Source organism: Orcinus orca, chromosome 13, assembly GCF_937001465.1.
Source record: "Orcinus orca chromosome 13, mOrcOrc1.1, whole genome shotgun sequence".
Classification (NCBI taxonomy): domain Eukaryota; kingdom Metazoa; phylum Chordata; class Mammalia; order Artiodactyla; family Delphinidae; genus Orcinus; species Orcinus orca.
The window spans coordinates 78,636,124-78,648,231 of NC_064571.1; the positions used below are offsets into that span (position 1 = coordinate 78,636,124).

The 12,108-nt window shown below is 34.5% G+C and overlaps 1 protein-coding gene and 1 long non-coding RNA gene across 2 annotated transcripts in view; one reads left to right on the forward strand and one right to left on the reverse strand.

Annotated features, from left to right (window-relative positions):
• LOC117203249 (uncharacterized) overlaps positions 1 to 12,108 on the forward strand; it is a 58,506-nt gene that overhangs the window by 26,203 nt on the left and 20,195 nt on the right. The window lies entirely within an intron of this gene.
• The window catches only part of GEN1 (GEN1 Holliday junction 5' flap endonuclease), a 30,144-nt gene continuing 24,540 nt past the window's right edge, over positions 6,505 to 12,108 (reverse strand). The window contains exons 12-14 of the mRNA XM_033437413.2: positions 11,845 to 11,906; positions 9,810 to 9,950; positions 6,505 to 9,252 (exon numbers count right to left, since the gene is read on the reverse strand). Of these exons, the coding sequence (XP_033293304.1) occupies positions 7,934 to 9,252; positions 9,810 to 9,950; positions 11,845 to 11,906 (1,522 nt within the window). The 3' untranslated portion in view covers positions 6,505 to 7,933. The remainder of the gene's footprint in view (positions 9,253 to 9,809; positions 9,951 to 11,844; positions 11,907 to 12,108) is intronic.

The following is a 12,108-nucleotide window of genomic DNA, read 5'->3' on the forward strand; positions in this document are numbered from 1 at the left end:
ATGGACACTTAGGTTGATCCATGTCCTGGCTGTTGTAAATAGAGCTGCAATGAACATTGTGGTATGACTCTTTTTGAATTATAGTTTTCTCAGGGTATATGCCCAGTAGGGGGATTGCTGGGTCGTATGGTAGTTCTATTTTTAGTTTTTTAAGGAATCTCCATACTGTTCTCCATAATGACTGTATCAATTTACATTCCCACCAACAGTGCAAGAGGGTTCCCTTTTCTCCCCACCCTCTCCAGCGTTTATTGTTTGTAGATTTTTTGATGATGGCCATTCTGACTGGTGTGAGGTGATACCTCATTGTAGTTTTGATTTGCATTTCTCTAATGATTAGTGATGTTGAGCATCCTTTCATGTGTTTGTTGGCAATCTGCATATCTTCTTTGGAGAAATGTCTATTTAGGTCTTCTGCCCATTTTTGGATTGGGTTGTTTGTTTTTTTGATATTGAGCTGCATGAGCTGCTTGTAAATTTTGGAGATTAATCCTTTGTCAGTTGCTTCGTTTGCAAATATTTTCTCCCATTCTGAGGGTTGTCTTTTTGTCTTGTTTATGGTTTCCTTTGCTGTGCAAAAGCTTTTAAGTTTCATTAGGTCCCATTTGTTTAGTTTTGTTTTTATTTCCATTTCTCTAGGAGGTGGGTCAAAAAGGACACACATAAACTTTTATATGTGGTTTATACACTCAGAATCCTTTAGCATCCTGGTCAGTTTCTTTGCTATATTTCTTTTTTCTCTTTGCCCTAAAATAGCCTAGCTTGCTTTCTGCTCCAGATTCCTCATTACTTTTCCCCAGTTCCTGGTGATTCCTTTGCCTGCATAGCAATTTGTTCTCTAGAGACTGGAGTTCCAAATAACTCCACAATTGAAAGATTTTTTTCACCATTCGCTAAACATGCCAACTCTCATTCTTTAATCTGTGTCAAGGTTACTTCAAGTTATTCCTTCATCCACTGAAATATCTTCTGCTGGTAGTGCTACTCCAGTTCTGCCAATCATACTGCTGCCTATGCTTCAAAGCCCAAATTCTTTTCGTTTGCTAAAAGAATCTTCCCTCCTCTGGAAGATTCCTGTAATACTGATTGCCTACTGCATTCATTTAACAATTCTCTGCTAGCCAATAGAGTTTTTTGTTGGATGCAAATACGCCACACTGCCCTACCTTGCTCTAGCTCGTCAATTCCTTGAAAGTAAAAATTGGGCTTTACTCCACTTTGTCTTTCCTGGCAGCCCTTGGCATTTGATGTGGGTAATACTTATTCATTAGACTCTGAATAAATGTTTCCGGGTTGAATGAACGTACACTACCCAAACGACTTCACTTGGAACTAGGAACCAGTTACAGCAAGGCTTAGAACTACATCCTGGGTTAGGGGTGTTGAGCACCTCAGAGCCTCTGTCATCTCTGTTACCGTACTCATCCCTGGTGATGTCAGAAATTGGTAAAATGGGCAGATCTATAGAGTAGGAGAGAAGCTTTGGCCAAAGATCTATATCTGGAGTCATAAGCACATAAGCAGTTGAAGTCATGAGTATAGAAAATATCTAGAGAGAATAGAGCCAGAGAGAGAACTGAAGGAACACAAGTATTTAACGAGCATGGATATTTAAGCCTATGAGGAGTTTAAAACGATAGCCAAGGACGTGGGAGATAAACCAAGAGGCAGTGTTGACATGCAAAACAAGAGAACAGAAATTTTCAAGAAAGAGGGAAGTTCAATAGTCCCAAATTCTGCAGAAAGTTAAATTTAAGACTGTAAATTGTTTATTAGCTTTAGTAACACGAAGGTCAGTTGGTGATCTTGACAAAAAAATACAGGCAATGAACAAAAATACAGTACTTGATTTCAAGACTTACTATAAAGCTACAGTAATCAAAACAGTGTGGTACAGGGAGATCAGCTCAGTGCTTTGTGACTGCCTGGAGGGGTGGGATAGGGAGAGTGGGAGGGAGGGAGACGCAAGAGGGAAGAGATATGGGAACATATGTATATGTATAACTGATTCACTTTGTTACAAAGCAGAAACTAACACACCATTGTAAAGCAGTTATACGCCAATAAAGATGTAAAAAAACAAAAAAAGCCCCAACAAAACAAAACAGTGTGGTATTGGAGTGATGAAAAGAATGGAAAGAATACGTCAGCAATAGACCCACTCTTACATGGTCCATTGATTTTCAACAAAGGAGCCAAGGTAATTCAATGAGGGAAATGATGTCTTTTCAACAAATCATGGTGGCACAACTGGATATCTGTATGGGAAAAAAATTTTCCTCAATCCTTACCTCACATTGTACACAAGAATTAACTTGAAATGAACCACAGACCCAAATATAAAAGGTAAACACCATTCAACTTGTAGGAGAAAACAGAAGTAATATCTGGGACACTAGGTTAGATAAAGATATCTTAAATAGGCCACCGGAAACAAAAATTAATAAAGTAGACATTAAAATTTTAAATATTTTGCTCTTTGAAAGACACAGTTAAAATGACAGACTCAGGGATACAATTTTTGCAAAACACATCTTGTATCTAGAAAAAAATAAGGAACACTTATAATTGAATAACAAGAAGACAAACTACCCAATTTAAAAATTGGCAAAAAGAATTGAAATTTCACAAAAGAAGATATATGAATGACCAATACGCACATGATAATTAATCCACCAGTTATCAGGAAAAGACAAAGCCACAATGAGATGCCACTATACACTAATTAGAATGACTGAAGTGAAAATGATTGACAATATTAAGTTTTGGTGATAATGTAGCATAATTGAAACCCCTATGGTGGGAACACAATGCTTCTTTGGAAGAGTTTGGTAGTATCTTAAAAAATTAAACATATGTTGATCATATGAACCTGCAATCTCACTCTCAGATATTTATCCAAAAGAAATGAAAATGTGTGTCCACCTAAAGACCTATATCTGAATATTCATGGCTACATTATCCATAATAGCCCAAATGTGAAAACAACCCATTTTTCCATCAACTGATGAAAGAATAAAAAAAATGGTATATTAATATTATGTCATACTATTCTACATTGAAATGGAACAAGATATTAATATAGACAACATAGATAAGTCTTAAAAACATGCTAAGTAGAAAGTCAAACACAGAGACTATATACTGTATGGTCCCATGTATATAAATTCTAGAAAAGGCAAACCATAGTGAGAAAAGAGTACCAGTTGTTGTCTGGGATCAAGGCTTGGGAGAGAGGATTAATTGCAAAGGAGCATAAGGAAACTTAAGGGTGATGGAACTTTTCCATATCTTGATTGTGGTGGAAGTTACACAACTGTATACAATTACCAAAATTCATCAAACTTTACATTTAAAATGAGTGGATTTTATTGTATGTAAATTAAACTTCAAAAAAGAAAAAAAGTCAGTGAAGAAGGAATTGAGTCTTTAGGTTTATTTCTGAGAACATAAATTGACTGGGTGTGGGATCAGGTGAGCAGTTCAAAACAAAATTAATTACTCCAAAGTAAAATTTCATACTCATCCCCTTCAATGTAGAGTATTGGGTCTTTATACAACTCTAACCTCAGAACTTAGAGCTGTACACACACCTACGAAGTAATTAATGTCCAATTTATGTCAAAAGCATGATACCTCGAAAAATTAAAAACTTACATTACATGGGCACTTAAAATTGAGATTACTAAAAATATGTGGTGCTAGTTCAAAACTGGTCAAATTCTAAAATGTGATTTTACCACAGAAATAACACTCTTGGTAGCCATACTGTCAGCTTTTTCTAACGTCAGGTCTTCAAAGTAAATTTATTATTTTCATGTGTAAATTCATGTCATTTACAATTATGCTTAACTATTTAAGGGCATATGGGAAAATTTTAAAAGAGGAAGCTTACAGCAAAGTCAAATATGAGTTTTAAAAGCATTCATATGATTTAGTTCACATATCTGAATTTCAATAGTTTAGTTAGCCCTAGAGATTTAAAAATGTTTCAATTGTACATTTATCAACAGTTAAAATCAAACATGACATTCTCATCTACTGTATAGCTCTAGGCATCTGCGCAGATACACACGTAGGGATATTGATGTCATTAAAGAGTGAGACATCATATTTATTGACATGGGAAATTTCTAAGATACATTAATATGTTGGTACAGAACACCTCTGGAAGGATCTACAAGACATTAGAAACTGTGTTTGCCTCTAGATGCAAGAATTGGAGTCTGAGCATTAAAGATAGATTGACTTTTTCACTCTCTGTATTTTTGTACTGTTTCACCTTTTTAATTAACCACACAGAAGTATTACCTTAAAAGTAAATACAGTTGACCCTTGAACAACACAGGTTTGAAATGCGCAGGTCCACTCTTAGGCGAAATGCTTTTCAATAAATAAATACTACAGTACTACATGATCTGTGGATGGCTGAGTCTGGGATGTGTAACTGCAATTACGGAGGACCGACTGTAAAGCTCTGTAAGGATTTTTGACTGTGCAGGGTGGGGAGTAAGGGTTGGTGCCCCTAATCCTCCACGTTGTTCAAAGGTATACACTTATATCAATACAAAAAATCACTAGGTTTTAGAAAACGTATCAGTTCAGCTAGAATAGGTGGGTTTCTTGAGAGCAGTGGACTGACCGCCTTTATTTAGTACTCTCCTTGCCCAGTAAGATTTTATATATATTAAGTGCTCTGCAGACATGACACTTTTCTAAAACAATGTTACACTTGATTCAAAGTATTTTATATATTTTTAGTAGAATTTTCAAAAAAATACCCAAAATCATAACTTCAGAAAAGCACAAAACTTCAAATGTATTCCAAATTTGATCCTAATTTTACAACATGGCATAATGAAATAAATACTAGATAAATAAACACAATTCCATCTCCAGTCTTGGGAAAATAAATCTCTTCACTTTTCTGGACTTATTTTCAAATCTAGACAATAATGATGGCAGTGCATATATGCCAGTGAGGTTAGACTATATACATTTTAGATATTAAAGAGTTTGGACAGGTAAAACTCTCCACAATTTCTTTTTATTTTTAAAACAGCTTTATCGTGATATAATTCACATACCACAGAATTTATCTATTTAAATTGGAGAATTCGATGATTTTAGTATATTCAAACTTTCACAATCAATTCTAGAACATCCTCATCATCACCCACTCCCCCCAAAACCCATCTTGCAAGCAGTTATTTCCCTTCTCCTTCCTCAACCTCCCCTCCCTGCCAGCCTTTGGCAACCATGAGTCTACTTTGTGTTTCTATATATTACAGATTTGCCTATTTGGAACACTTTATACAAACTGAATCATGTAATACATGGTCTTTTGTGACTGGTCTCTTTCACATAGCATGTTTTCAAACTTCACATTGTAATATGTATCAGCACTTCATTTCTTATTATTGCCAATATTTCGTTGTATTGAAATGCCACATTTTGTATATCCATTCATCAGTTGATGGGCATTTGAGTTGTTTCCACTTTTAGGCGATTGTGAATAATGCCACTATGGACATTTGTTTACAAGTTTTTGTGTGGGTGTGTCTTCATTTCTCTTAGGTATACACCTGGGAGTGGACTTGATGGATCATGTGGTAACTATGTTTAACCATGTGAGGAACCAACAGTCTTTTTCCATAGTGGCTGACCCATGTTAACATTCCTACCAACAGGTTATGAGGGTTCCAATTTCTTCACATCCTCACCACACACTTCAAGTTTTTTTGATTCTAGCCATTTTATTTGTTGTGGAGTGGCATCTCTTTGTGGTTTTGATTTGCATTTTTCTGATGACTAATTATGTTGAGAATGTTTTCATCCACTTGTTGGCCATTTGTATGTCTTCTCTGAAGAAATATCTATTCAGATATTTTACCCACTTTTGTCTTTTTATTATTGAGTTGTAAGTGTTCTTTATATGAGTCCCTCTAGATATAAGCCCCTTTATTACATTTATGATTTGCAAATAGTTTCTCCCATTTTGTGGGTTGTCTCTTCATTTTCTTGATGATGTCCCCTGAAACACAAATGTTTCTGGTTTTGATGAAGTTCAATTTATTTTTTCTTGTTGCCTGAGTTTTTGGTGTCATATCTAAGAAACCCTTGCCTAAGTCAAAGTCACAAAGCTTTATGTCAATGTTTTCTTCTAAGAGTTTTATAGTTTTAGATCTGACATTTAGGTCTTTGACCCATTTTTGTGTGTTTTTTTATATTGTATGAGGTCGAGATCAAACTTCATTCTTTTGCATGTGGATATTCAGTTGTACCAGTAGAATTTGCTCAAAGACTATTGTTTCCCGATTGAATTGTCCTGGCACCCTGGTTGAAAATCAACTGAACATAAATGTGAGGACATATTTCTGGACCTTCAGTTCTATCCCACTGATCTATATGTCTACCTTTATGCCATTCAACACATTCTTCATTACTGTAGCTTTGTGGTAAGTTTTGAAATCAGAATCAGGAAGGGCAAGTCCTGTCCTGCCATTTCTTTTTTTTTTTAAGGATCGTTTTGCCTATTCTGTATCCCTTAATTTTCCGTATATATTTTAGAATCAGCTTATTGGTTTCTGCAAAGAAATCAGCCAGAATTGATGGTGATTGCATTGAATATGCAAATTAGTTTGGGGAGTATTGTCATCTTAATATTAAGTCTTCTGATCCACGAACGTGGGATGTCTTTTCATTTATTTAGGTTTTCTTTCATTTCTTTCGACGTTATGTTATAGTTTTCAGAGTAAAAATTTTGTACTTCTATTGTTAAATTTATTCCAAAGTATTTTATTCTTTTTGTTGTAAAAAGAATTCCTTAATTTCAGTTAGTATTATTCATTAGAAGGGTATAGAAATACAACTGATGTTTATATATTGATCCTGTATCCTGCAACCTTGCTGAACTCATTTATCAGTTCTAATAGTTTTTAGTGAATTCCTCAGAATTTCATAAACACAAGATCTTGTCATCTGCAAGTAGCAACGGTTTTACTTTTATCTTTCCAATCGGGTTCCCTCTAGACTTTTTGAATGCTAAATAAATAAATGAATAGCTTAATATTTGGAGGTGCTGTAGTTGATATTGTATAGATGCACTGTTAAAACAGAAGGGGAAGAAAAAAGTGCTATCGAAGAAAAATTTTAACAGAAAAAGCAATGAATTGAGAGGCAAGAAATCTGGTTCCCATACCACTATTAATTACGTGTATGACCCTGAGCAAGTTCCTAATCCTCTTCTGGTTATACATTCTATTTTCCAAATCTTTTTCCACTTGGCATCCTGTGGACTTCTGGGGATATGTAAGAAGTAGATTTCCTCAGTTTATTCAGCTACCACAACCATGATTTTCACTATATATATTGATCATCAACCTCCTTTTCCATTTTTTTCGTCCATCACAAAACAGAATAAGATTACTGAAACTGGAAGAGCAGCTGAAAGTATCTTCACATTGAAAGCAAATATAACTCTCAGAAAAGCACAACAGAAGATGTTGTGAGAATGCAGGCAATTATAAAGAGTTATCCCTTGGGAACAAGCTGGACTATCAAAAAATGCTTTAGGGGCTTGTGGAAGAAATGAGTAAAAATGAGCAAATGAATGGAGCATTTACTCTAGTAGTGTACTAACATTTTAAGGATATAACTTAAGAATAATCAATAAAGATTTTTTTTTAATGAAAAAAGTATGTTATAAAAATATACATTATCTGAAGTTTTCACTGCAGAGAATCGTCTTTTAAAACCAAAGTTTTAGGTAACATTTTTTATTACAGTTTTGATTAAAATGTCAAGTGTCTCACAACATATAGAATCACGTTAAATTTTTCTACTATACATTAACTAGATACCTTCCTTCTGCTTCTGCTAATGCCAACAGTACTAGAATACTAAGTTATACTTGAATATTTTAAATTTAATTTCAGGTGTTTTGGAACCTTAGTTTTAATCTCTGACTTAAAGGAAGAGGACTATCCAAACAGGTACCAGAGATGTCTTTTTCCTTATGACACTGTAGAAAACTCAGAGACCATTTTGCTGCATCTTGGAAATGGGTTTCTTCATTTCCAGCTGTTTTATAAGGCTGGACACACTGTTCAGTTTCTTTAATATGTGCTTTAGGGTTACTCAGTTTGTTGGCATCATTTTTTTTGAACTGGGCTGGGCTATGTTTCTGAGAACTCTGCTTCATTTTTTGAGTTGTGGACTTAGCTTTCCCAGACTCTGGGATAATTTCTTCACCAGAGGAATGTTTGTCAAGGCAAACACTCTTCTTCATTACAGTTTTCCGAGTGGTTTGCCCATCAACTTTTCTACTATAATCTAAAGCAGTATTTGGTGGTCCAATTCTAACATTGGAGGTCTTTACTATTGGGTTATTGACAGAATAAGGTATAGAAGTATTTGCTTTATAGTTTTCTGGAAACAGCTGGTTTCCTTTTAGGACTTTACAGTTTCTAGATTCATTTTGCAAATGAATTCCTAGAAAATCTTTTGAAAGATGTGATAGACACTCAGAACTACTATTAGCAATACAGTGTTCTTGTACAGTAAGTAGGGACAATGTTTTCAGATCATCATCTGGTTGTACATTATTCTGAGGATATGATGATTTTATATGTATTCGTTCCTTTAAAGGTAAATCCTGAAGATGTAAATCAGTAATGCCAGAAAGTAGGTGCTCTTCAGGATCAGTCTTTTGAAGATCCCAATCGAACTGTTTATTAATGTTTGTAGTGCACCATTCTGATTCACATGACAATTGCTCTGTAATATTTTTAAAGCTATCAGGGATAGCTGTTTCAAGTTCCGATTTTACACCATGAGCAAAAGTGTTCCCTGGGATAGCTGAAGAATTACTAAAAGAAGTACCTTCCCAGTCAATGGTGCTCAAGTGCAGATCAGCAATTGCAGATATATTAAGGGATGAGGTACTGGGTTGACTAGATTCTGCAATCAGAGACTTACTGACAGCTTTAATTTGCTGCACAGCCAAAGGTCTTGGAGAAGATATTAACTGTTCTTGTGTATTCAAACAGGGAGCATCTTCAGGTAAAAGCAAGGTATTCAATGACACAGTAGATTCCTGTGGTAATGTAGAATCAGGGGAAATTTCCAAATTTAACTTGGAATTCTGCTTAGAAAAGATTTCACATGTGGGTTTTAAAGTCATGTGTGATTGCAAAGTCATCATATCATCTGATTCTGGCAAACTGTTTCCTTTAGACTTAGTTTTCATGCCTGAAAGAAAAAGAAATATATAATACAATTAAAATCTATTTTATTCTCCTAATATGGGTAAACAAATTAAAAAGCTCAGATCAGAAATCTTCTGTATGATCAGTTTTTGCCTTTTGTCTCAGAGCATTCCTGAAAACTGTTATACATAATTATAACAAAATAATTATTAATAAAATATTATAAAATATTATATTTGGAAACAATGTTATAATTAAGTGGCATGTTATAAAATAATGCTGTAAGTTCCCCACTGAGTTCTGGGAAATAAAGAAAATGTATTTATAATCCAAAATATGTTATATATACTAGTTGCTCAATAAGTGGTTATTATAATTACTAACAGTCAGTTAAGTTAGCAGACTCAGAGCAGAATGGTCTATTCTTGGCTTTTAGATTTTAAAGCAAACTGTGTCGAGACAAAGAACAAAAAGTACAATCCTTACTCTTGATTTTACAGAACTTTCAGCAAAATCTGGACAAGATAGATTCAAATAAGACAGGTCGCTCTTTTGTAATATTTGTGTGTAGCCTAAATAGTTATCAAATGTGATACTTACTTTTTTGTTTCTTGCCTTTAATTTCTGACTTTTGTTTTTGATAAACAGCAACAATCTCAGGATAAGCTGCTTCAAACAATGATTCTTCTTCTATTGTTTGTAAAACCAATTGTCCAGGTTTATCTTCTATAGAGTAATGTTCTGAAGGATTAAAAATACAATAAAACAGCTTTAATTACAGATTTGAAATATTACATTTTTCCAGGTAACTTCAGTTTACCAAGTCAACTAGGTCATTCACAAATGGATAATTGATGCAAATCTTGCTTTATAACACCGCTATTCTAATAATCTGTTGATACTAGTACAGAAGTGATTTTATTCCACCTGGGAAGAGCTGAAAAGAGGTTCCTTTTAAATTAGAACTTTAAATTTCTCTTGCTTCAGAGATGGTAGGAGCAGCTTAGAGACTAGGAAACTTTATTTAGATAAGGCTAGTTTGCTTTAATTTCATATAATAAGTGTAAAATTTCAGATAAAGAATGGAAACAATTTCCTAAAACTTTAACATTGGCTTTCTTTAGTGGTAGCTTCTGAAAAGGACAGAATTGAAATGGTCATCAAAACTATCACTATTTTCCAGATTGTTGTTTCAAAGGTTATCAATCTCTTGAGGACACACCCGGGCTTACTGGACTCACAAGCACCTGATAAGTGAAAATGAGAATGCTTATATGTAAACTTACAATAAGATATGTAAATAGTAGACTAGATTCTTGTATTTATCTTATATGAGGGGAAAACTCCATAAGAAGCCAAACTATAATGAAACTATTCCTTGATGAGTTTAAAGTAGAAACAATGGAAACAAGTGAACTTAGAATTAGTTCTTAGTTAAAGTAGCGTGGGGTACATTTTTTCCCTTAGGGGATGACTCCTACAAGGATAAGTGAAAGTGGGCACCCAATCCTCAGTTCTTAACAAAGGAGACACACTGCCAAACTGGGTTAATGCCGTTGTCTTTCCTGAAAATCTACTACAGTTGGTGGATCTGTTCCTAAACAGTTTTCAAAATTCTTTAGCTATTTTCCGATTATTGCTTAGAACGACTTATCTAATTCTTTATCACTTAATTCTTCAAAGTTACTTACAACTTTCATTTCATTTCAAATCTGTTCTCTCACTCATTCACATGTAATTATACAATCTAATTTCAAAGCCAAATATAAATTAATTTGGTATTATTTTCCACTTTAAATGATCTGTGCTTTCCTTGCCTTCAGTTTTGGAGCTAATTCAGAGTTCACTGTATTTCTGCCTGTAGAAGAGAAGAGTAATCTGACCATTATAAATCCCCATGAAGGGCTTCCCTGGTGGCGCAGTGGTTAAGAATCCGCCTGCCAATGCAGGGGACACGGGTTCAATCCCTGGTCCGGGAAGATCCCACATGCTGTGGAGCAACTAAGCCCGTGCACCACAACTACTGAGCCTGCACTCTAGAGCCCGCAAGCCTCAACTACTGAAGCCCGCATGCCTAGAGCCAGTGCTCCGCAACAAGAGAAGCCACCGCAATGCGAAGCCCATGCACCACAACGAAGAGTAGCCCCCGCTCGACACAACTAGAGAAAGCCTGCACGCAGCAACAAAGACCTAACTCAGCCAAAAAAAAAAAAAAAATTCCCATGAAAACTAAACAGAGTAAAGAAAGGAGAGGAAGAGCACCCCTAGGTGCTTTTCAGCAGCCCTGGTTTCTTTAGACCCAGCTATACAATGAAATCCAATGACTAGACCATTTGTAGCAGTATTTTCTTGAGAAATATAAATCAAAACTATTTCCATATTGTTTTCGTAAACATTAATTACAAAAGAAATATCAGTTTAAGACACTGGAATAAAATTACTTAAGTTTTAAATATTTACTATTAGTCAACGGCTGTTTACATAGCACAGGTAAACTATGAAATTAATCCTTGGTGTATGTGATATATTTTCATCTTTATTTTTTATATACATACATATGTTTTACCTACGTATATGATATTTGCTAAACATACATGACCAAATGTTATAAATTCTGCTTAAAGTGTATACATACCAGGCTTTTCCCATTCTATTTCAAAGCAACGAACTCCATTTCTGATTCGGTTTTTAACAATTCTGAAAAAAAAAAAACTCACTAATGAGGTTTAATTGCATGAGTTATTTGGAAATTTTCAATTTATAGATTGAATAATTCAATTCCCATTAATTTTTATTGTTTTACTAATATTCTAAAAATGTTTTAAGAATTATTGTATGGCTATTCCTTTGACTTGTTATTTAAAAGAGAGAGTTTATAATTGTTAGATCTCATCAGTAG